The sequence below is a fragment of the Sceloporus undulatus genome, chromosome 6 (genome assembly GCF_019175285.1).
Source record: "Sceloporus undulatus isolate JIND9_A2432 ecotype Alabama chromosome 6, SceUnd_v1.1, whole genome shotgun sequence".
Lineage (NCBI taxonomy): Eukaryota > Metazoa > Chordata > Lepidosauria > Squamata > Phrynosomatidae > Sceloporus > Sceloporus undulatus.
This window is the reverse complement of record NC_056527.1, coordinates 105,830,515-105,856,523: the sequence shown is the minus strand read 5'-3', so window position 1 is coordinate 105,856,523 and position 26,009 is coordinate 105,830,515. Positions and strand designations below refer to the sequence as shown.

The 26,009-nt window shown below is 43.1% G+C and overlaps 2 protein-coding genes across 3 annotated transcripts in view; one reads left to right on the top strand and one right to left on the bottom strand.

The window, feature by feature from the left end:
- The window catches only part of LOC121934714 (brain-specific angiogenesis inhibitor 1-associated protein 2-like), a 50,702-nt gene extending 37,500 nt beyond the window's left edge, over nucleotides 1-13,202 (bottom strand). Inside the window, exons 1-2 of the mRNA XM_042475487.1 lie at nucleotides 12,860-13,202; nucleotides 11,506-11,578 (exon numbers count right to left, since the gene is read on the bottom strand). The gene's annotated coding sequence lies outside the window, so the exon portion shown is untranslated. The remainder of the gene's footprint in view (nucleotides 1-11,505; nucleotides 11,579-12,859) is intronic.
- Nucleotides 1,858-20,980, top strand: LOC121934712 (toll-like receptor 13). Of its 2 annotated transcripts, none has more exons than XM_042475485.1 (3): nucleotides 1,858-2,152; nucleotides 14,856-17,674; nucleotides 19,473-20,980. In XM_042475485.1, the coding sequence occupies exons 2-3, from the start codon at nucleotides 14,979-14,981 to the stop codon at nucleotides 19,633-19,635; spliced, it is 2,859 nt and encodes a 952-aa protein (XP_042331419.1). In that variant the 5' UTR covers nucleotides 1,858-2,152; nucleotides 14,856-14,978; the 3' UTR covers nucleotides 19,636-20,980. The 2 variants fall into 2 exon arrangements, with proteins under 2 accessions (XP_042331419.1, XP_042331418.1); XM_042475484.1 differs by lacking the exon at nucleotides 1,858-2,152 and adding an exon at nucleotides 9,121-9,660.
- The last annotated feature ends 5,029 nt before the right edge of the window (nucleotides 20,981-26,009 follow it).

The window sequence follows — 26,009 nt, the reverse complement described above, 5'->3', positions numbered from 1 at the left end:
TGGTTTATCCACATTCACAGAAGTCCTTCACCTCTAACTCCAACTCAATGCTCAAACCACTACAGCATACTGGCTCTCTTTTCTATGGTGGGCCTTATAGCCCCAAATCTTTGACACGTGCTCCTTCAGAAAGTGTACTCACCTCCTTCTTTCTGGCCTTCGGCAGGGTTTTAGACCCTCCAGATTTTGCAAGTGAAAACTGGGACACGTGGGACCAAGCAGCATCAGAGTCTGGTCAAAATGGCAAAAGGTGTGAATCCAGGAATGGCATACCAGCTAGGAGAGGCTGCAACAGATTGCTTTTGCTTGGGACTACAGGGAGACTCCACCTGCTCTTTTCCTTCCTGCTGAGTTCAGTACCAATAACTTTTGTACTTTGAACTCAATGTTCCCCAACTGAAGTAAGCCAAGGACAAAGGGAGAAAGTGGGAGGAGGAGAGAGAAACTAGGACATTTAAAAAGCATCACCATGCTGGTTCTCATTAGTATTGGAAAGTTTGTTTTTGTTGTGTGCCTTAAAGTCGTTTCAGACTTATGGCAACCCATTGGTGTTGCAGGACTGTTGTCGTTGTGTGCCTTTGAGTCATTTCTGGTGACTCATAGTGATCCTAAAGCAAACCTATCATGGGGTCTCCTTGGCAAGATTTATTGAGAGGGGGGTTGCCTTTGCCTTCTTCTGAGGCCAAGAGAGAGTGAGTTGCCCAAGGTCGCTCCATGGGTTTCCATGGCTGAGCAGGGATTCAAAACCTGGTCTCCAGAATCATAATCCATCACTCAAAACACTGTGTTGTACTGGCCTCATATTGGAAAGTATTTGTGTGTATGTGAGTGCAGGTCACCTGTAGAATCTCTGTGTCTCTTTGAATCTAATCTAATAATCACTTTGCCTAATGGCATCTATTACCAGGTTGGGTGGGTCACAGACTGAACAACCAGCTTCCACACCATTTCCCCAGTCACATTAGCAGCCCCTTTTCCTGACAGCTACAGTTATGTGTTTGTTTGATTTTTTAATTGGAAAATCAGTCATTGATCTGCTGCTCCAATCGGTAGCTGGACCCTAAGAATAAACTGGGATTTCCTCATTTCAGATCTTGCCTGCAGAACAAGCAGCTATCTCTCATCCTCCACTCTCAACTGAAGCGGAGAGATAACAGCGAGACAAAGCTGTCTGCTGTAAGGAATACTGAGACTCTTGAAGCGGGTGAGATAAATCAAGAACAGCACCAAAGGGTTGGCATCCCCAGGCAAACGTCAAGGCCGTACTCTCCAACATTTCACAGATGAGAATCGGGACACATGTGGCCAAGTGACCTGTAGAGTATGGTCAAGACAGCAAACGTTATTAATGAGGAAGAAAAGACAAGCTAGGAGATGCTGCTGAAGTTTGCTTTTGCATGAGGTCCCCAATCTTATCCTCACAACAGGCCTGTGAGAAGTTTCCAGACAAGAAAGAGAGGGTAGGTCACTCAGAGAGTTTTATGCTCAATGGAGATTACAACTGGGATCTTCCACATCCCTATCCAACACTCTGATCACTGCAGGGAGGCTTCTTAAGTGATCTAATGTGGGAGACTGGCAGAGTTCCTATCCCAATGTGCCAGGGGCTGGTAGCTTATTTGTACCCATTAACCATCAGTTTCTTTCTTTCCTGGAAACTTGCTGTATACTGGCAGCCAAGAATTTGTGGACTGCACTGCAGTACAATGAGAGAGGTAACCTGGTAATAGATGCCATTAGGCTAAGTGATTATTAGATTAGATTCATAGAAAGACAGAGATTCTACAGGTGGCCTGAAATAGCAATGGATCTGGAAGCTGGGCGCAAGGAACACTGGCACTTTTTGGCAAGAGATTTGGCTGTGCCTGCTGCGGTTGTTTTTCAGGGTTGGCGTGATTCCCAGCCATGCAGTGGAGCTCTGGGCAACTTGCTTTTTCCCATGGGACTCAGTCCAGGCCCCCTGTAGCGAAAGTCCCAGGCCCTGAAACTTTTTTACTGCCAATCCTGCATCTTTACCTCTGTGAGCTTTGAGAGAAGGGGCCAGTGCATACTGATTTCAGGCTTTCCCCTGCTGGTTGTCTTTGGCTCTTGCAAGGGGGAAAAAGAATGCGCTGCTAGATTAGACCTAAGCCTGGGGACCCAGGATTTATGGGTGAGTAACAATTGTACTCCCTGTTATCATGTATGGATGTGAGAGCTAGACAGTTAAGGAAGAAGATAGGAAGAAAATCAATTCATTTGAGATGTAGTGCTGGAAAAGAGTGCTGAGGATCCCAGGGATGGCCCAGAAGACAAACAAATGGATCCTAGAACAGATCAAGCCAGAAATCTCCCTGGAAGCCAAGATAGCTAAACTGAGGCTGTCGTACTTTGGCCGCATCATGAGAATGCATGACTCACAGGAAAAAACAATAATGCTAGGAAAGGTGAAGTAGAAAGAGAGGAAGGCTGCATGCTAGATGGATGGACTCTATTAAGGTATGAATTTGCAGGAACTAAGTAGAATAGTGGAGCACAGGGAATCTTGGAGACATCTCATCTGATTTTATTTATTTACAGTTCTTAAATCCCACCCTACGTTCTAACTGGAGCAACTAACTGCAATACAGAATATCACACATTTAATATACAGGGATGATATAAGAAAACGTCTGACAAACACATCTCTTTTTATCAAGTCTTTTTACTTCTTCCTTGCCCTTTCATTTTCCTGCTATCCTCTGTCTAGCTGGAAGGTTTTTTTTTGTTTGTTTAGCAGCATTTGCATTGGGAGAAGGATGAAGGTAAACTGGAGAAGGACAGGTTGCTTACATGTAACAGTATTTCTTTGAGTGGTCATCTGCGAATACAGTACATACAAATGGGTTTCACTGTGCCTGCGCAGTGCTGTTCGGAAACTTCTGGAATCACTGGGCAAAGTTTACTTTGCAACATATAGAAACTTTTTGGCGGTAACTCCGCCCACCCGTTATAAGGCCCCTGCCTTCCCGCTCTTTCCCCAGTTCCTTTTTTCCGCCGCGCTAGCTGCTTCAGGGAACTTTAGCTCGCTCTTGCTTGCTTGGAATCACTTTCACTTTTGACCTCGGACCGTCTTTTGACCATTCTCTTTCTCCCGCCCCGGTAACTTCGTACTTTTCGGCTTGATTGACCTCGTTTTGGATTCTCCCTCTAACTTGAGGACTTCGGAAGGATGCCAGCACCCTTTAAGAAGTGCGACGTTTGTGGAGGCAAGGTGCCCGTTCAGGACCCCCACTCCTCCTGTCTCCTCTGCTTGGGCAAGGACCACGACCCCAAGGCTTGTTCCCTCTGCAAGTCTCTCTCTTCCCAGGCTCGGAAGAATCGTGAGTCCCAGCTGACTTCAGCCATCGCACAGGGGAAGGTCCAGGAGGGTGGCTCTCGTCCGTCATCGGCCCCCTCGGCTGTGCCGCCGGCCTCTTCTTCCCGGTCCAGCGTGTCTAGTGTGGTCTCTGCCCCGCCGATGGCAGAATCTTCCTCCACCACCGATGTGGCCCGTGGTTCCCAGAAACCCAGTGCCACCGACAAGCCCTCCAGGCACCCCCAGAAATTGCATTCGAACTGACTTCCCATTGCCTGAAAATAGCTTGCCATTGCCTGAAATTGCATGTGATCACCTCTCACACAGTAACATGAAACCCCATGATTGCACTCGGACTGACTTCCCATTGTTTTTTGTGGGTTTTTTGGGCTATGTGACCATGTTCTAGAAGAGTTTATTCCTGACGTTTCACCAGCATCTGTGGCTGGCATCTTCAGAGAAATCTTCCCATTGCCCGAAATTGTGTGTAGTAGTCTATCACACAATAACGTTAAACCCCATAATTGTGTTCGGATTGCCATTGGATTATACTTCCAGTTTCCCTTGTCTGATAACGTCTTCTGTGTTTGGACTACTCTCCTCTAGTTCAAATTACATCCATTGATCACTTAGATACTATTTAGTAAAGTCTGCTACTCAGTGGTTGATATTAGAACTGCAGATTTTAAACATATTTACATTACAGTACAGCGGACCCTTGTTATACGCTGAGGTTTGGTTCCAAGATCCCCCATGGATAACAACATCCGTGGATGCTCAAGTCTCATTAAATATAATGACATAGCAAAATGGTGTCCCTTATAAAAAATGGAAAATCAAGATTTGATATTTGAAGTTTATACTTTTTTAAAAAAAATTCAAACCATGGATGCTTGAATCCATATATAAAAAATCCGTGTATAAGAAGGGCCGACTGTAATTTATTTTAAAGACCTATTTACAATCAGCTGCACACCTATAGCTCCTCTTTAGAACCTGAAATGCCAATTTTCAGATGTCTAGGTTTTATAGTGTTGGGTCTGACAGATACACACACATAAATTTTTACTACTGTAAATTAGTTTTGCGAGAGCCTTGGGTAACCTTTAGAATGTGGGCATCAGTATATACCAGCATTAATTGGGAGGACTCCAGGTTTTGGTTGAATGAAGATGGTTTTATTTAAAAAAAATACTCAAGAGTGCTATAAGCAGTGGATCTGTAAAGCATTTTGAATAAATAAATAAATAAATAAATAAATATATTTTGGACATGACCTCCATCCTCCCGCCTTACTTTCCCGAAATGGACTGATAAAATAAACTGTCAAATGGTTCTAGAGTGCTTTGGAGAATTGAGGTTTTCCGCCTTAAAATTATCATCTTGACTCCATTAAATTTTGAGTGCATGGATTTTAAATTGGGATATTTGAAATTTTATGTTTGCATGATTTTAATGTGTTCTGTGTTTATGTGTTTTAACCTATGTGTTAAAATGGTTTTATGTGTTTTAATCTGTTTAATTGATGTTGTACCTCCCCTCGAGCTTTGGGGAGACGTGGATAAGAAAAAAATTATTATTATTATTGATGTTGTAGTAGTAACAACTTTTGAGGGCCGATGAAATGTATTTAAGACCTAATATCTGAATTAGATCTTTTCAATCCCCTTTCTTTCTGTGCCATGTCTTTCAGAATTATAACCCAGAGGGCAAGTAGGGACTGTTTTATGATTAAACTTTTTAATCCGCTGGGGGAGACATTTTTAGCTGAAATGTAAGGTAAAAAACTAAAGCTATATAATATATTACAATACAAAAAACTTGAAGAGGCATATAGTCTGGCAACCTCTATATTCAGGTTGCACCTATTTCCTTATATTTATGAACATAAATTTACTTGCACGTTATACATCTATTCCACACCAGCTATTGCACATATAATGAGTCTGTGGTTGGGAGCTGAATCCTGAAGCATTACACTATTTAAGCATTCATACCAAATAGATGTCCTCAAAAGACGAACAAGTGGGGAAAAATACAATGATTTATTACACAGAGGGGCAAAATTAGGGGCTTTCCTTCTTTTTTCATTATCTGTTGATTTTTAAAATCACACTTTCATTTTTATTTTTAAAATCCACACAAAAAAGGGGCAGTTGGAGAACATCTAATTTATGAATTAATATTTTGTGGGAACTAGTGTTCTTGAGCAGGTATCCAATTTGGCCTATGAAAAGGTGTGTGTGTGTGTGTGTGTGTGTGTGTGTGTGTGTGTGTATTTTCTCCTGCTATGGCTTGCCTGGTTTGCCCCAGAATATTTCCCACAAATATGAGTGCATAAGGAGAGTTTATGGCAAAATAAATATGCAGTACATAGAAGAAGATGGAATGTGGGACGTACTCTAACAGATGTATGCACTCTCAGGTGTTTTGTGTGTGTACACCCATACATATATATTTGTGTAAACCCACTGGGTAACCTTGGCAAGTCACACTCTCTCAGCCTGTACAATGAGAGAATTGCACCCTTATCTCCCAACCTCATCTCCCCCTTGGAGATAACACATGAAAACTGAAGACTGAGAACCAGGCCTTGAGATCTGGCAACCCAAGGCACATGGTGGCTGTCCTGCCAGAGTGAAATCACAGCTACTAGGAGCTCTAGGAGGAATGTTGGACTGCGACACCTGAGACCAGGATTCAATTCCCAGCTCAGCCATGAAGCCCACTGGGTGACCTTTGGCAGGTTACACTCTCTCAGCCTCAGGGGAAGGCAATGGCAAACCCTCTCTGATAAAGTTTGCCAAGAAAACGACATGATAGGTTCGCCTTAGGGTTGCAATAAGAAACAACTTGAAAGCACATAACAACAATATATGTGTATGTGTGTATATACATGTGTGTGTGTGTGTATATATGTGTGTGTGTGTGTGTGTGTGTGTAGATATATACACATGAACACATGTTAAAAACAAGACTAGGACCACATATGGAAAGCTAGGATGTTGCCGAGAATTTCTAGGTATTTTACAGAGGTTTCTGTTAGCAGTGGAGAAACATTTAGCTTTCTCTGTCAGAGATCTCTGGTGCCATGACAAATCCCATCTGTCCCATAGCCATCTGTCAGGGATGCTTTGATTGTGACTCCCTGCATGACAGGGGGTTGGACTGGATGGCCCTTGTGGTCTCTTCCAACTCTATGATTCTATGATCCCAGGATTCCACAGTCTTGAGCCATGGCAGTTAAAGTAGTGTCAAACTGTGTGAATTCTGCAGTGTAGATGCAGCCAGGGTGGTTTTGAGAACACACTCCCTCTGCCTAATGCTTATGTGTTCAAAATCACAGTCTTAGAAGACTGGGTCCCCCCTCCCCCATTTAATCAGAAAAATAACACAGGTTTTGTCAGCATGAGATGTCCCCCCCCACCCCCCAAAACAGCAGCTTTACAACTACTGTTTGTTGTTCAAACATGAACCCTAGACTGATTTCCCATAAACATGACCACAAACATTTACTGTGAAGTTATGCATTCCAGGAAAAGCTTTGCCTCTTGATTCTTAGGTAGGTAGGTATGTAGACAGACAGACAGATCTGGACTGCATGACTTCCCAGCAAACTTAAGTGCACATGTTTATAGGAAATCAGTGTAGAATTCATGTTTGAATACTATTCTTTACTGCTAACGGAAACCCCTGTATAACACCTAGAATTCTCAGCAACATCCTAGCTTTCCATCTGCAGTACTATCATTCTTGTTTTTAATGCGTGGGGTATTCAGCCATGCATTCTCCTAAGTGGGCCATGCAATGGTACAGTCTTAGAAAAGCCTGAGCACTTGATTTCCTTCTGAATGTGTAATCTGGCCCTTGGGCTTTGCAAGGATCAAGAGGGGCAAATGCCTACTTAAGTATGAATCTTGTTGAGCAGTCTGGGGCCAGTCACTCTCTCAACTCAAACCTACCTCACAGGGCCCGGGGTGATGTGAGAATAAAGATGGACATATAAGAGTGAGATTAAAAAAGTAACAACACACGCCTCTCAACAGAATGATGTATTGCATGGGAATGGCTGCATTCACACTGCAGAAATAATCCGGCTTGATACAGCTTTAACTTCCATATCTCAATGCTATGGAATTCTGGGAACTGTAGTTTGTTGTGGCAACAGAGCTTTGCTGTGCTCTGATGCTACAACAAACTAGTTTCCAGAATTCCATAGCATTGAGCCATGGCAATTAAAGCAGTGTCAAAAGTGGATTATTTTTGCAGTGCAGATGCACAGCCAATGTGTGTAGTTAAGTCCCCATGATTGTTGTTGTTGTTGTGATAAAATTACTTTGGTTGGAGAAATAACAGGAGGGAGAATGGGCACTCAGTCTTTTTCCCACTGTTTATTTTTGCTCAAAGTTGTCCCCTTTCACTGATGCTTTATGAACAGGAAAACTGTCCGATGTGACGAAAACAATGAAGAATGAAGGGGGACATACACCCTTCAAAGATGAGAACTGCTTCCCTTTCTTGGATTACATTAACAACAACATTCAACACCTACTGAGGCAAGAGATTATTACTTCCATCTATTTGTATACACAGCATCCACCTTTTGTTTTGTTATGGCATCTAACTTTGGTTGCATTGCCAAGTTCATATTTGATCGTCCATTTTATAATGTTTGGATTGTCATTGTTTCCAAACAAATAAAACATGACCAGATGCAACGAAAACATAATAAAAATAAAATAAAATAAAAGCACAGCCCTATGAAAATCCTTTCTATCATGTGAATTATTAGCAGAAGGCCTGCCTAAATATGATGGTGTTTCCCTGCTAGCAGGAGAGCAAAGAGAGGTTTGCATGCATGTATATATGTATGTCAACTTTAGCTGACACTGTATCTGCACTGCAAAATTAATACAGTTTGATGCTGCTTTAATTGCCATGACTCATTGCTATGGCATTCTGGGATTTGTAGTTTTGTGAGACATTCTGCCTTCTCTGTCAGAGTGTTCTGGTGCCACAACAAACTAGAAATCCCAGGATTCCATATCATTGAACCATGGCAGTTAAAACGGTAGCAAACTGTATGAATGCTGTAGTGCAGATGCGGTGAGGGTGGTTTTGAACGCACCCTCTCTGCCTATTGCTTGTGTGTTCAAAATCACAGTTTTAGAAGACAGGGTTTTCTTTTTAATTAAATTTCATTTAATGAGAAAACATACTGAGGTTTTGTCAGCATGAGAGGTTTTCCTCCCTCCAGAATGGCAGGTTTGCAACCGTTGTTTGTTGTGGTGTGCCTTCTGACTCACGGTGATCTTAAGGCATCCCTGGGGATTTCTTACTAAATTTCTTCAGAGAGGGTTTGCCATTGCCATCCTCTGAGGCTGAGAGAGTGTGATCGGTCCAAGGTCACCCAATAGGTTTACGTGGCCAACCAGGGATTCAATCCCTGGAGAAACACAGTCCAACACTCAAACCACTACACCATGCTGGCCCTGCCTGTGACCATGTTCTAGAAGAGTTTCTTCCTGACGTTTCGGCAGCGTCTGTGGCTGGCATCATCAGAGAATGCCAGATGCTGGCGAAAGGTCAGGAATAAACTCTTCTAGAACATGCTCATATAGCCCAAAAAACCCACAAAACACTCTTGTAGATGTAGGTAATGTAGAAAAACTGAGGTATGAAAAAAAATCAGCCCAGGGTTATTCTGGGCAAAAGCACAGCTACTTCCTTGTTTTCTCTTTTTTCCTCTCTCACAAGTTTCACTTTCCAAAAGGCACACCCTTCCCATTGAGACACAGCCTTCGCATAGAGGAAACAGTTGCATTTTTTAAAACTGAAAATCCTCACAGCAAGGGAAGAGATAGTGAAAGCATTTGAGGGGTGTTTGCATGGAGAAAAAGAGAAAGAAAGGTGAATTCTGTCCCATTTCCACTACAAGATATTCCAGGGTCTGGTGTAGGATGGCAGGTTTGCTGTTAGCGACAGGTCCAGCTGGCAAAACAGATTAAGAGGAAGGAGGTCAGGAAGAAGTGATGGGATTGGAATGAATGGGTATTTCCCACCACTGTGTTGCGGGTTGTGCAATAACAGCGCACTGCCACAAAAGCAGAACTCCCAGGCTTTGAACAGCTTTGAGCAGCTACACTGTCAAGCTAAAACCGAACAGCAAACCTTCTCCCGTTCATCTCTTACACTCTGATGCATTTATGTATTTGCATGTATGAGAGAGATTGTTTGACAGTATTAGGCAGTATGAACTGATCAAGTGTATTCATCAAGTACTGTATTAGGCTCAATGAAATCATCTCTGGACTTCAAAACCTGTCGACATGTGCCTGGAACTGGTATGAACCTCTTTTCAAATTGATTCAGTTATGTTCCCTTTAGATTTCCTTCTAAAAATGTTCCTTTACAACAAACAAATTGTTTTAGCAGTGGACCTTTGGGGTATGTTTTGGTTGGTTGGTTTCTTCTTAGTCCTCCTAATACTTACATTTCATTTTTGGTGAGAGATAGGAACTAGCTAGTTAAAAGTTATCAATTAAGTTGAGAGAACCTTCTCATTGGCATCTCCTCGCCACTGTCAGGCAATACTTTTTTTTTTATCTGCAAGCCTTGGTGCTTAAATTATGGGTGCATCTACACTCTAGAAATAACACAGTTTAAGGGCTGTAGCTCCATCCTATGGAGTCTTTGGATTTGTAATTTTACAAGGTTTTTAGCCTTCTCTGCCAGAGAGTGCTGGTGCCTCACAAAATTTCCAATCTCAGGATTCGAAAAGGTGGAACGATGGTAGTTAAAAGTGGTGTCAAACTGCATTATTTCTGCAGTGTAGATGTACCTTATGTGGCAGAAGGGTGTTTCGAACATATTGTGCTGTGCTTTTACCTTCCTATCTTTTGTTTTAAAATGTGTTTAAAACTGTTTCAACTCTATGTTTTAACTATAATCCTTTTAATAGAATTGTTTGTTTAATCTTTAAATTGTTTTTGAACTTTTGTAAAATAAGATTTTAGCTGGACTTTTGATCCTGAACAGATCGGCGGAAAAAGACTGCTTCCAGGTGTCCTCAGTGCATGTGCTTAGACACTACACGTCCCGATAATGGCTGGAAGCTGGCTTGAAGCTGCCTGGCTGCCCAGACATGGGTGGCTTCATGACACTCCAATGGCATGGTGTTTACACGCCACCGGAGCGTCATCAAGCTGGCTTCAAGCCACAGTGGGGCAGGAAAAGCTGGCTTTTCACTGGATGAAAAAAGAGGGGATCTCATCTGTTCCTTTTTCGGCTGGTTTCAAGGCAGATTGGGGCTGCGGCATCTATTTGCTGCAGCCCCAATCCATCCTCAGAAGGGGTGGCTTCAAGCCACCTTTTCCTGCCTATCTGTTTCCCCCTTTTGTTTCAGCCTTTTGTAAGCCTTTTTAAGCTCTTGTGGGTATAAATTAATTACATAAATAAATATACAGTCAGCTTGTGCCATATGTGGGTTTCCCTTCTGCAGCTTTCAGCATACGCTGAAGCCGTGGTACAATTTAATGAATGGTGTGCACACTGCGCCGCATGCATATATCCCATTGTTTTCAGTGGGCTGCGAGCATACATGGTTTTCCCCTTACGTGGAAGGAGGGTCTAGAACAGATCTCCTGCGTAAGGAAAGGACAGACTGTAGTAAGAAAATTAAGTGGGAAATCTTCTAACAAAAAGATTTTTAGATTGTAAGCCTGAGGACAGGGAACCGTCTAATTAAAAAGATTGTATGTACAGTGCTGTGTAAATTTACTGTGCTATATAAATAAAGCTTAAAAATAATAATAACAAAATGGTAAATTTAGTTAGTTTTTTTAAAATGTAATTGATTAGTTTAAATTAGAATTTCAGGATTAACCTAATTCCAGAATTATGTAATTTATTAATTAAATTAGAAGCACTGCTAAAGAGTCAACAAATCTTACATTTCCTAACAGGTTCTTTACCCAAAGCCTAGTTTTATTTACAAAATTACCTCTGCTGTTTGTTAGTCCTTCTGTGTTCGTTTAGGCCCGAAAATCCAAACCACTTAGTTCTGTGATTGATCAGAATATGATAGTTCAGTTAATTCTAAGATTGAAATATTTTAAACCAACAAGTATAAAGTCAATTTGGAAGGGGAGGTTTTGTTATATGTTCTACTCCACATGAAGGCACATTACCTGTTCCGGGTAGCTGAATATCGAAGCTCTTAAGTCTCAGAATTTGGCTGGAATCTATGGGAGAATCAATAAGCTAAACAAAACATCGGTGAACTGAGATGATATTATAAAGAAGTGAGGAAAGCAAAAAAAGAGTTACAGTATTTGGTCGGGTGGGTGAGAAATGGGGTTTTCAAAAAGTAATTCAATTCTTTCTCTCCTAAGAAAAAGGCATGGGTAGCAAAATGATGGACAGCATTTTTCTGCTTTGTTCATTAAACAACACATGAACATAATAGTTAAGGTTTTTCCCTCTCTTTTAAAGTAAATGCATCTGAATTAGATTTTTTATCTGATTAAACAAATAAGTAAACATTTTAACTCTTCTCTTCTAACTTTCCCATCTTTTCTACTAACTTTCCCATATTTAATGGGAGGTAAGAAACTTTTCAGAAACAACACCCTGATAGGTAATTTCTTTCAGAGATTGGGCTGAGGTTCATATCACTGGGCATCTGTCAAGGTTTATGCTATATCTTAATTTTAAAAATATAATTCAGTTCATGTTTCTGCTGATTATAACCTCCCAGATGTTCCTTGGATCACCTTCTCCTCCCTTTTGCTCTTGCCAAATATTCACCTGCCATTTCTGAATATCAAATTAGGCCAGGGGTGGACAAAGTGAAGCCCCCTAGATGTTGCTGGACTGCAGTCTCCAGAATTCCTGATCATTGACTTTGGTGGCTACAGCTGATGGGAGTTGCAGTTAAACAACATCTGGAAGGCTGTATGTTGTCCATTCTCCCTAAAGTAGTGGTTCCCAAGCTTTGATCCTCCTGGTGTTTTGGACTTCAGCTCCCAGAATACCTGGACATCAGTCATAGAGGCTGGGCTTCTGAGAGTTGAAGTCCAAATACCTGGAGAACCAAAGTCTGGGTATCTCTGCTCTAGATCAGAAAGCTATGTGGAAGCAGTTAATGTGCACATTCTATAAACTGCTTTGGCAAGTTATTCTCAGGACCTTAGCCAATCCTTTGTTCCACTGTATTGGAAAAGCCACTGAAGATTTATGCAGTTCTCTCTGATGGGGAGATCGGAGTTGAGTTAGTTACTTCTCCTAGTCTTAAGCATGGTGTAATGAGTTGACTAGTGTGTTTGTCAAGCAGTCCAGCACATGGATTAGAGTCTAATCCATGTGCTGGATTCTTTGGCAAATATGAACAATTCTGTACAGCTATGCAATTCCAGTCTCAAAACAAAACAGGACAGGACACAGTCCAATAAATCGGATGCTTGCTTAGGTCTCAGGCTGGTCTCCTAGTACAAAACTCATGTTTAGCATGTGGCTCTGGGCCTCATCCTGCCATTCTCTGACCTCAAAGCTATTGTTGAATGAAGGCTGTGTTAACTGCAGTTCTTCCTCATTTGGTGTGTTTTCTTCACACTGTCCATTGTACTGTTCTCAGTCTCTCGCCTCTGTCGGATCTTCCTCTCTTCTTTATAATTTTCTCTCACATATAAGTATAAAAATATTCTCCGCAGAATTCCTTTGGTAACTTCTTAGAGACAAAATGAAATAGCACTCCATGAAGACAATGGAGGGCTACATTAATGGTTTCCATAAAGTGAACATGGGTTACTCTCTTCACACATACATACATATGTTCATTCTATCCAGGTTTAGCTATGCCCGTGACCTGTACTCTGTGTTTGAGAAGATTATTGTATAGGTTGAGTCTCCCTTATCTGAAATGCTTGAGCCCAGGCCCCAGAATTGTTTTGGATTTTGGATTTCCCCCCTAGATTTTGGAATATTTGCATATACATAATAAGATATCTTGTAGATGGGACTCAAATCTAAACATGAATGTTTCGTAGGTTCTTATATACACAGCCCGAAGGTAATTCTATACACAATATTTTTAATAATTTTGTGCATGAAACGAAGTTTGTGTACACTGAACCATCAGAAAGCAAAAGTGTCACTATCTCAGCCACATGTGAAAAAAGCTTTGGGATTTTGAAGTATTTTGGGTTTCAGAATTCCAGATAAGGGAGATTCAATCTGTACCTGGCTACAAATTAGGATTACAAATTACAGGACAGGTAAGGGGATTCTCACACACATTTCTACATGTGTACAGTTTGAACACATACAAGTACAGTGTAACATGGGAAGACCTCTCAGAAGAGTTATTAATTGCATGAATGATGACAACTGCACTTCTAGAATATAAACAGTGTCCTGAGCCCTGTTTTATCTTCTTGTTTATGAAGATTCCCAATTTTCTCTCCCCTTTCTCTGTTATCTCACTGGGAGTGAATGTTAACTGTACTGTGTACTCATCAGGACAGGGACCTGACTCCTTGGACATTTATACAATGAAATAAATAATAATACATCTCGTGCAGAGCAACAGAGAAGGCATCTTCCTCAAGCTCTGAGCAGTCCTGAAACTGAGAGAAAATAAAGGAAATGAAACCATTTAAGGTTGCATTCTCAGGAGAGACTGAAGGCACTCTGCCATTCATAGCAAAGTAGCAAGAAGTGGTTCCCGCTCTCTGCTAGGTACAATGCTGCAAGCAAGTCTTGTGGCCATTGACACATCACCTAACAAAAGAAACCCATCACCATGTCTTTTGGTATTTTTTCGGAGGACAGCTTACATTTAGTCTTGCTAGAACTATCAGGGGACTGTCAAACCAAGACAAAAGGACTATCTTCTGGAAACTTCAAAGAACACATAGTAGTGATAGTCTTATGAAGTCTTATGGAATTCTGGGATTTGTAGTTTTGAGAGATATCAAGCCTACTCTGTCAGAGAGCTCTGTTGCCACAACAAACTACAAATCCCAGGTTTCTGTAAGATAGTGCCATAGCAGTTAAAGTGGTGTCAAAAAGTGCATCATTTTTGCAATGCAGATGCAGCCTCAGTCTGGATCCAACCAACTGTATAAGTGTGACATGAAATGCATAAAAATAATGAAGTTTGAGACCACTTTAAGTACTGTACCACCATCCTATGGAATACTGGGATTTATAATTTTACAAGGTCTTTAGCCTTCTCCACCAAAGAATGCTGGTATCACAACAAATTACAAATCCCAGGATTCAGTAGGATGGAGCTATGGCAGTTAAAGTTGTGTCGAATTGCATTATTTCTGCAGTGTAGATGCACCCATGGTCAGTCATGTCTTGCAGTGAATTATACTTATGACTTTTAAGTATTATGTTGCCCTACCACATTGCTTCCCTGAACATGAATAACATGTCTTATAGCAACTCTGTGTGTACATGAATCCAAGTACTAATTTATCCACCATTCTACCCCTAACTTACCTAAATGGAACATGTTACATTCTTGTTACAGGAACACATGGAATTACTTCATGACAATCCTCATTCATTTTGCAAGACAGAGAATGATTCTTGTATGACAAAGCCAACAGTATATGAAATGTAGGTGGAAGACACACAGAGCTTCTATCTCATCATGCCTCATATTGATCTGGTTTCCATGAAGCTCTGCATGCTACTAGCCCTGTTCACATGGTCACACTGGGGTGCTGATACTTTTGGACTCAGTCGCTGTATCCTTTCCCCAAAAAGAGTGGGCCTTGCTCTCTGTACTGGCCGGGCCATAGCCAACCTGAGTTCTGCCATTTCTCTTCTACCCAACTCCACTGTTTGGCTCAATGCTTCCCACAACATTGTGGAGGATCTCACCTCTTTGACCTTCCTCCATCTTCCTTACCTACTGGAAATTTATCTTGACCACAACCTCATATCTGACATTGAATCAAATACTTTCCAAAGCTTGGGGGACCTGGAAGTGCTTGATTTGAGTTGGAATCAGTTGGCATCTGTGGGCCCCTCTGTGTTGACCAACCTGAGGAATCTGCGTGTGCTGCATTTGGGTCATAACAGAATCACCACACTGCACCCCAATGCCCTCATGTTCCAGATGTCTCTCCAGGAACTTCATCTCCACTCCAACAATCTCTCCAGTCTGCAAGAAGTGGCAACAGCTGTCAAAGGCTTACTGAACCTCACTTTCCTGGATCTAGATTCAAATCAAATCTCCACCCCATGTATGGACCCTGGCTGGGTCACTTTGCCTGTCCTGAAAAACCTCAGCTTAAATAGCAATGGCATTTCCAGGCTGGACTTATCCAACTGCTCCTTTCCTAATCTTTTGCAATTAAATTTAACCTGTAACAACATATCAACAGTGAAAGCTGGGTCCTTTCGCGCCACACCTTCTTTGGTGGAGTTATCCTTGGACGTGAATCCTTTACATATGTCCCAGCTTATAAATGCTTCTCTTCCTAATCTGACCATGTTACACCTGTCCAGTATGAATCCATCATTACATGACAACATTCCAGCACTTTGCTCTGTCTTACAAAGCCTGCCATTTTTGACCTCTTTGGACATCAAGCATTCCAAGATTAATGATTTTCAACTAAGCCAGTTGGGTTCCTGCTCTAACCTCACATGGCTAGATTTGTCTACCACAGAGTACAAACACCTGAAAAATGGAACTTTCAGCAGGTTTGAGAACTTAGAATTCCTCTCTCTGGATAAGTGCAAAATTCTAACACTCATTCCTAGTGTCTGGGCTAAGAAGATGCGATTACGTACACTAATCCTGAAAAGAAATTCTATCACCGAGTTGCCACATGATGTCTTCCGTCCGTTGCCAAACTTGAGCTATCTGGATCTTTCAAAGAACCACTTGACCAATCTCCAGCAAGGGTCTTTTTTTGGTATGTCAGCACTGCGGACACTCATCATGCAGGGCTGCCAGGTTACGGCTGTTACCCGTGACACTTTCCATTATGCTAGAAAAATGGAGTTCTTGGACTTGAGCGATAACAGTATAAGATTATTGAAAGATCGCGCCTTTCTGCTCAATCACGTAAAGACTGTTCTGCTTTCAAGAAACAGAATTCTCACAATTAAAAGAAAGGCATTTCTTGGTCTCACATCCCTGAGGTACCTCTCCTTGGATCATAACGAGCTTTACAAGCTGTCTCTGAAAGTCTTTGCACCCCTTAAAAAACTGGAAACCTTAGACCTCAGTCACAACCGCCTCTTTACCTACAATCGGTTTGATTATCCAAGCCCATTTGTAGGCCTCTATTCACTTCGTGAGCTGGATCTTAGTTTTCAGATCCCTAGATCACCCATCTGCCCCCCAGAAAAACTCTTTGGAGGGCTGGATCATCTACAATACCTCTCCCTAAAGGGCAACCCCAGGATCTTATTCCTTAACCTTTCGTTCATCAACCTAACTAGTTTAGACACTCTGGACCTCTCAGAAATTGAGCCAGATAGGAATGGCTCCTGGAAACTCTGTCCAAATATCTTCCAAGGTCTCAGTAACCTACATCAACTTTACCTAGAAGACAGTTCCCTCACAGATCTGCCTGAACAGGTCTTTTCTGGTTTGACATCATTGGAACAGCTGTCCCTGAGCAAAAATGACCTTAGGAACATCAGCAAAAATGTACTTGGTGGACTCTCCTCCCTAAAGTATCTGGATCTCTCTGGAAACCCCCTGACATGCTCTTGTGTGAATGCATGGTTTCAAAACTGGTCTGTATCTGATCCAAATGTCCAGATACCATTATTGGATTCCTACCATTGCTTTGGGCCTGGAGCGACTGATCGTCTGTTTGTTGATGAAGACATGACTTACTGCTTTGTGAACCTGGGAATATACTTCTTTATTGCCACCACTGTGGTTATTCTCTTGTTCCAGCTTATAACTTTGATCAGTGCCAAATTTGGTTGGACTCTCAGGCATGCTTATTACCTGTTGAGGGGCTGGGGCCAAAGGCAGCTGCGTCCAAAAGGACAGGATTACCAGTATGATGCCTACATTTCTTGTTGTGGCCAGGATTATGAATGGGTGGCAAAGAATGTTCTCGTAAAGCTGGAACAGGAAGGAGAACCCTGCTTCCGGCTCTGTTTTGGGCCTAGAGATTTTGCTCCTGGGGAATATTACATAGAAAACGTGCAGAATGGAGTAAGTCGAAGCCGCAAGACCTTGTGCATAGTGAATAAGAATTACCTTGAAAGTGAATGGTGTTCACTAGAGATCCAGCTGGCTTGTTCCAAGATCTACTACCATGGGCAGGACCCTCTGGTTGTGGTGTTTATGGAGGAAATCCCAAATTACAGGTGAGCGGGGAGAACTCATCAGAAAGCGATAGGAACAAAAATGTTGAACAGCAAGGCAGAGCGTTTGTCTAGTTTGTTCCAATGGATGGGAGGGGAGCTGAGGGAACAAGCAAGTGCTAGAGGACTTTGGTGGGAATGTGGAAATAGGAATAAAAAAGGAGGTGGACATTCTGGTCACACAAAGGAATCTCATACAGCACTGTGCAATGACTAACATGATGGAGAGTGCAAATATGATGGTTTTTCTCACTTCTTTTCTCATAATACTCTGGTGCTTTCTGCACTGCCATTTGGGACGTCCGGAGGACGTCCCATTTTAAAAAAGGGGCGTCTCTTATAGACGCCCCTGGGTCTAGTACGGGTCCGTACAAGAGGGCAACCGGCCCTTCTCAACATTGCCGGCGCAATCCTGTTGCGTATTTGGAGCGCGAGCGTCCGTACGCGTCGCGTCGAGTGTGACGGTAGCGAGTGCCGGCCCCTGGCGCCTCGCTACGTCGCAAACGCGACGGAAAAAGAAGCTCGCATTTTTGGAAGCTTCTTGTTCGGTCCGCGCGGGAGTCGGGCCGTGGGAAGGCTCCGGTTCCCCCGCGGACCTACTGGCGGCGGCGGCAGAGCGCCGCAAAGCGGAGGTATGTACCCCGCCATTCTCTCTCTCTGTATGTGTATGTGTATGTATACACACACACACACACACACATAGTAGAGCCTCCACATTCACTGGGATTAGGGCACAGGATCCTTTTGAAAAAATGCAAATAAAAAGGCTATATTCTTTTTAACTGAGAAAACAACCTCTCTAGGAATCTCTAGGTCCCCTATGGCAATTTTATGGTGAAAATCTGCCAGAAGTTGACCATAAAATTGCACTGGAGGACTTTCAAATGCATAGAGAAGTACTCACTCCAGAAACCTCTAGGTCCTCCAGCGTGACCTTTGGTAGAGGTTGACAATAAAGTCATGCAGTAGAACCTAGAGATTCCTAGAGAGAATGTATTAATCAAATTTGTGAATAATCAAATCCACAGAAGTCAAAGCCACAAATGTGGCCAACGGTGTGTGTGTAAACTACTGGACAGACAAGAATTTTCCCCCCACCCAATTACATAATTTGTTAGCTGCTGCAAAGTGTGATAAGAGCTCTACACGCTGAGTGTCCCTTATCTGAAATGTTTGCGACCAGAAGTGTTTTGGACTTTGAAATATTTGCATATACTGTACATAGATATCTTAGAGATGGGATCAAAGTCTAAACCTGAATTTATTTTATATTTCATATACACTTTATATAGATAGCCTGAAGGCAATTGTATACATTTTTGCACATTTTTTTTGCATGAAACAATGTTTGTGTAGCTTCAACCATTAGAAAGTAAAAGTGTCACTATCTCAGCCAGCCATGAAAAAGTTTTGGATTTTGGAGCATTTCGGATTTTAGATAAGGGGTACTCAATTTGTACCATAGCGATAGCTTTAAAGGATTGAACTCATTCATGGAAGATGGATCTGTCAGTGTCTATATAACCATAATCTTTAAACAGAAGTTCAACATTCAAGGCCATATGTCACTATGTACCAGTTGCTGAGGAGTAACAGTGAAGAGAGTTATGTGCATCCTAATTGTAGATAGTTAATTGGTCACTGTGGGAAGGAGGATGCTGGAACAGATGGATTAGATGTTCCTCCTGATGTTCCTCTGTATTTAGATGTGTGTTTTGGGCTGAGTGTGCATCCGTGCTTTTATGTGTGCATGCTTTGAAGAATGGAAAACTTTAAATTTCAGTCCTACATTCCTTTCTAGATTGTCTCCTTACCATCGCTTGAGGAAATTAATTAAACAAGAAAGCTACCTCACTTGGCCTGAAGACCCCGAGGCTGAAAATGTGTTCTGGACCAGACTGCGTGAAGCCTTGGACTACGGAGAGCAAGAACGAGAGGTCATGAAGTTCAATGTCATTGAGTAGCTGGTGGCTGAGAAGAAAACATCATGGTTTGACTTACTGATATCAGTTGGACTTCTGTACAATGACAATAAGCAATATACTGCTTAATGCTGCCAACAATTACTGCATACTTTTGGGTATCATATTTTTCAAGTCTAAATGCTTCATTTTTTAAAAACTATTGTTGCATAAATGGCTTTCTAGTGTCATAATTTATGGTTTGTTGTTTTTTGTGTGCCTTCAAGTTATTTCCAACTTATGACAACCCTAAGGCTACTAACCTATCATAGGTGTTCTTGGCAACATTTTGCCAAGGGTTGGCCCTGCTTTCCTCTGAGGCTGAAAAAATGTGACTTGCCCATGGTCACCCAGTGGGGTTTGATGGCTGAGCAAGGATTTGAACTCTAGTCTCCAGAGTTACAGTCCAACACTCAAATCACTATATTATGTTGGCTCTCTGGTTTATTGTTGGACACACATTTTTCTCAGAGGGTGGTCAAAATATTCAGAAGAAAACAAAGTGCTAAACTATTTAATATAGTGCTGTTTAACAGGATTGTGGTAAAAGTTAAAAACAAGAATTGTGATTTTAAATTAAAAAAAACCTTTCTATTAATCAAGATTATTTCTGAATGTAGATGATAAACCTACAATAGAGGAGGGCCTGAATTATTTCTAATCTACCTAAAGTAGGATCCCTTGAATCAATGGCATTTACCTATGTGTTGATTTACCATTCAACAATTCATTGAATGGGTCTACTCTAGTTGAGACTAACCTTCAGGACTCCAGCCAAGGTTTATTGCTTTTAATATAATCACTTGCATGGTACCTTGAACTAATAATAATAATAATAATAATAACAACAACAATAATAAATAACAATAATAGCTCAAAGGTCTGAAAATCACATTTAGGTTTCTGTCAAACTTGTCCATTTTTCTAGTTTTAAAAGATATCCATGTGTGTTAATGTAGTCGGTTACTAATGACAATGCATTTGATTCTAAAGGAGGACCTGTGTTTAATCTGGATTTTAGGTCAGATCCAGTCACAGTTACCTTACTTAAATCCCACTGAAATCAATATGAAAATTACTATCAATTAGTAATCATGTAACTATATCCCTTTCATTTCCACTGAGATCTATCTCATGGTGTGGCCTTATCAGCATAGTTTGTTAGGATGCTTCTTTCCAAACCATCTGAACACAACAGATGGATCTAACACTATCACTCTCCCTACTTTCCTTTGAATGTGTTTTAAAAATCGTTTTGCCTGATGATGAAAGTTTTGCTGTAAAAAAATGCAGAGATTTTTGTGCTTTAATTTTTTTTGGTTGGCCTAATAAAGATATTACCACAGCATGGATTTTGGAATTTATCTTATGATCAACATGGCATTTGTATCACTTAAAGAATATCAAAAATTACCTGCCCACCAGTGGGATTCTACACTGGAGTGGTTAATGCCTTCTTGACTTGGGACATTATCTTATGGGGGATTATCCTTTCAACCAAAGGCTATCCACATGGGTTTTTGTTGACTTTCTTTATCTCACCTAGTACCTAAATTCATCTGGTGCACTGACAATAAAGGATTGCAGCAGATTAAGTGGGATACATTGGCCGCATGGCAATCTTGGAGGGCCATGCATACACCTCACCATTCCTTACTCCTGTTTTTTAGTTTTTTGCCTCTGAATATTCCCAATTTAGCTACATTTTGAACCTCTCTGGGCCATTTTCTCATCTGCATCTCAGCAAGAATTCTGACAAAAAAAGAAAGGCCTTCCTGGACTTAAAACAGCCTGAGAACAGGGCAGAAGCATGGCAAAATTGTCCCTCCTACAGGACATTTTGAAGTAATGAAACAAATGTAGTTTTTGTGTGTAGGTGTTGATGGGTCCTGAGGAAGCCATAGAATTGCCTTGGGGGTTTTTGCATGTAGCCTGTGGACCACTCCTTCCATACCCCACATATATAGGCTGCTTGAGGAACTCAACAGTCTCTTTCTACAAAGGGATTGAATTAAAAAACCTAGCCATGTTAGACTGGGAAATCAATGTGCAAAGGGATCATGTAGCACCTTTGAGACTAATTAAAAGGAGCTAGTAGTGTTCCTAGACTTGAGCCTAATTCCTCAGATGCACGAGGAAGCTTCTTTCTTTCAATGAGTCTCAAAGGTGTCACAAGATCCCTTTACCTGCAAAGGGGGTTGTGATCTTGACACCAGATTAAGACAGGTTTGAGGTTTCAAGGGGGTCCTTTGCATTCTCAAACAGAGACACAGATTTTATTTTTCTGTTTTCATCACCGTTCTTAAAATCATAGAATCATAGAATTGGAAGATACCACAAAGGCCATCCAGAGTTTGATAACCCTAATCTGATATCGCTGCCAACGTCGCTTCTCAAACCACAGCTTGTAGACTATGCAATTCTAACACTGTCACTCTCCCCTCCTTTTCCCCTTCACTCTTTCTAAAAGCATCTTTCTTTGATTATGAATCTTCAGGTTTTGAAAGCTTACAACATAGATACTTGTGCCTTTGGGGTTGACCTAATAAAAGGATCACCATAATATGGGTTTTGGAATATTGTCATGTTCAAGATGTCTCCTACCTATATTTCTGTGCAATTAGTCTGGGTGCAACTCACATTTGAGTGATCATAACCATTCTAACATTCCCAGTTCCAAATCCTATTGGATTTAGGTATCATATTGCACTGGGCCTTTGCTGTGAGGCAGATGGGTTTTGGAGTCCTTGTTAGCATCAGATCCAGAGTTACTTTAGTCACCTTGTTGGATACCTTTTCCTTGGCTTTGCAGCTCTGAGGGTGTGAAAAGATCTGAAGGTTGAGATGGACAGGGGAGTGCATTTTCCTCTGTTGTTAACCTGCTTGTGTTGGGGAGTATGGGTTATGCTTACGCACTTTGATTTTCTTTGTTTTCTTCTGCACAATATAACCCTTGGGAGATCATCTTCCATCAGCCTCAGCCTGGGGAAAGAGCACTGCAAACAAGGTGCCCTGTATGTCTAGTGATAGACATTTGATTTAATTGCTGCTGAGAGATAAGTCTAGGTAGAATTTGTTTGGGGCCCAGTTTTACTATGAAACAATGACACTGACACAATACTGGACCCTGTCAATGAAAGGACTGGAATGCCTCTGTGCCGTGTACCATTTGCTGCATCATTTACCAGCAGTAAAGTTATGCTATAGCAGTAATGTGTATGGTGGCATCAAAACAATCCTAGCAGAAACATGGAGCTACATTCTGGAACAAGACAGGAATAGATAAAAGTACTGAATTTCATAAGATGGCTAGGGGCCTAGGGTTGCCTTAAGTCAGGACCTCCAACCCGGGACAAATGTAGGACAACATTTTCAAATGTAGGACTTTTAATGGAGGAACACATGAAACAAATTGGATGGTTCTCTTTTAAAAAAATGTGTAATATAAATGCATGTTTTCTTAGGCCATGGAACAAATGAGGACTGTGTTGTTTTATTTACTGTTATTTATCTCGCTACCTCCCCCTCTTCCAAGATCTGGCCGGTGAACAGCACAGTAAGGCCTATGTAGCAAGTAAGGCTAATTGTGCCCCCCAACAGTCTGGGTACTCATTTGAGTCGACCATCGGGAAGATGCAAGCCTGAGGTCGAGCTTGGGCCCTTTTTGCGGTGGTCTTGAAACTCCCGCAACCACTTGTGGTCTTGAGTAATGGCTGCAGTACACGGCATTTAACCACCTGCGCCCACCAGGGCTGTTTCCGTAGACAGATGGCAGAGAACTGACTTTTCTCCCTTTCGTGCCAACACCCCGCCCGCCGCCCATTCCAAAACAGCACACATTTGGGCGTTGACTGGCTGTTAATTTAACGTGGCCGTCCTTGCATTTTCAGCGGCTTATTCCATAACCAAACTCCGTTTGGGTTTCACACTGACATGGGTTCACGTGGCTATGCATTGTGAATATGTCAAGATGGGTTTAACAAGAAGTGGAATTTGCCGCTCAGATTTTTCAGTAGTCGCTTGCAACTGTATCTTCTCGAAGTGTGTACTTGGTCAAGGGACTTTTGGTTTTTCGTCACTGTGCATGAGTTTGTAGAAAATCAGAGCAACGTTACATCATGCCTTGCCTCAGAAGCGTGGCTGATATCACCATCACAACTAGGGTTGCCATAACCCGGCTGCAACCGGGCTTTTCCTTTTCCTGCTTTTTGGCGGCAGCCTGCCCCGCATCACATCACGGGTGCAAATGGTAACCGCGCAGAAGGAAGAATGAGACACGAGGCTTGGGCGGAGAGGCGAGAAGGGGTGGAGGGGCGCCTCCTGCGAGCCGCCAAACCACTCCTCACCCGCCTCTCTGCTGGTGGCCCGGCGCCCCCTTCCGCGCCTACTCGGATGCCGAGAGAGGAGGGCAGGCCCGGGCGATCGCCAGGCGCCCCGCGCCCGTCGTATCCCAGCCTATCCTCAAGGAGTAATTCCCTTGCCCGGCTTGGTGCTCCGCTCCCCCCGTTATCGTGGCGAGGTCCGGGGCCAGGCGGTGAGGAAAGCCTCCCTATTCAAATGTAAGACACACAAAAAAATGTGTCATACATTTGAAAATTTTTGTCCTACATTTTCCCGGTTGGGAGGTCCGGATGGATGGCTAACCCTACCATCCATCTCATCATCACTTCATTGTGAAAGTCAGACCTTTTAGGCATTAAAAGCAAACAAAAATACAGAAATGCAACTTTGTAAAGTCACAACTGTCTCCCGGCAGAAGTGAGTGCAGGCCTCAAAAAACCTCTTACTCCTGCATGCTCCTTCCTCTCCTTCCCTCCTGCTACTACTGGCCGTTGGCCCTCTTCCTCCTCCTCTTCTTCCCTCTTCGGTCTGCAGCTTACTGAGTCTTCCTCTTTCTCTTCCTCTCCTGCTAATGGGGAGATTCCCTCTCTCTCCTCCCGCTGCGAGCTGTCCCGTAATTCCTCCTCCTCTCTCCCTCTTCTTCGCCTCTGTCCCCTTTCCTGCTACACTAGTTCCTCTTCGCTCTTCCTGACTACCTGCTAGCGATCCTCTTCCTCCTGCCTCGCTCCGGCTACTTGCCCGCATTTCCTACTTCCTACAGTTCTTCTTCCTCGCTCCTCCTCCTGCTAGACTCTTCTCTTCTTGTTCTTCTTCTTGTGTCCTCCCTCCTCCTTCCTCCTCTCTTCCTCGCTAAGGGTCTGGGGGCCGGCCCACGTGGGACGCAGAGGAGAGCTCCTCCTCTTGAGGCTGACTGGCGCATGGGGAAGTGGAGCTTCCGAGCACCCCCCCCCTGCAGAGCCATTGGTCAAGCCATCCCCAGATGAGAAAACTCCCCTGTTATGAGCCCTTTTGGAGAATGGGCTGCCGCAAGCGCGCGGCGAGGGCTATAGGAAAGCGCGGGCGGCGTCCCGCGGTGGCTGTAAGGGAAGAGCAGCCAAAGGCTCCGCCACGGCCTACCAAAAGACCCGGGGCGGCGGCGCCCTGGTACCACGTCGAGGGGGGAGGACTGCAGGTGCAGTGGCGGGACTGTGGCGAATGGGCAAAAAGTGGGAAAGCCCCCCCCCGGTGATATGTGGTGCATTAGTGCCAACACCTGACAAAAAGTACAGTGCTCGTCAGCAGCTCCCATTAAAAGCCTCTTAGTCGGCCATTCACAAGTGGATTTTTCCTGTCATAGATACAGAGAGCAAAGGGGGGTCGTCTCTTGCTCCCTTCTTGTGCATCTGCTCAGTCAGCTGAGGAGATGCCCGTTTCGAAGGTGTACAGTAACTCAGGACATCGTTTTCGCTGGGTCCTAGTCGTCCCTCGCCTCGTGGTTCAGCAGCTCCTCCACTACCAACCAGCCTCAGTGAGTCCACGTCTGCCCTTCCGCTGGGCGTTCCTGCACGGCTCCGCCGGCCCATTCGAGATGTTTACGCTTGTCTGACAGACCTCATAGCATAAGCCTCTCGTGAATTGGTAAATGCTTCGGGCAGAGCTAGGGTGGGCAGAGGCGGCCTTGGGTGGCAGCAGTGACAACTGTGCAACACTGGCATGAAGCGCGCAAGGCCGCAGGAGCAACCACAGAAGGGGCTGCTGTGCAGCGCCCTTGCACGCCGCTCTTGGCACAGACCCAGGGCAATCCCGGGTCCAGGATATAAACCCCCAGGATGGGCGCCGCCGCCTGGTTAAAAGTGGGATATGGCAACCCTAAGGGCAATCATGAAAGCTGCCGCCTACTGTAGTTATGGTCTGGAGCCTGTATTACATGGGAATAGCATGAATCGTGTCCTGCTGCTGAATGGCTACCGACTACTCTCAGTCTGATTGAGTTAATACGATGAATAGCAATGAAATACTCTCGCCCCACCCCCAGATAAACAACCTGAGTCCCTTTC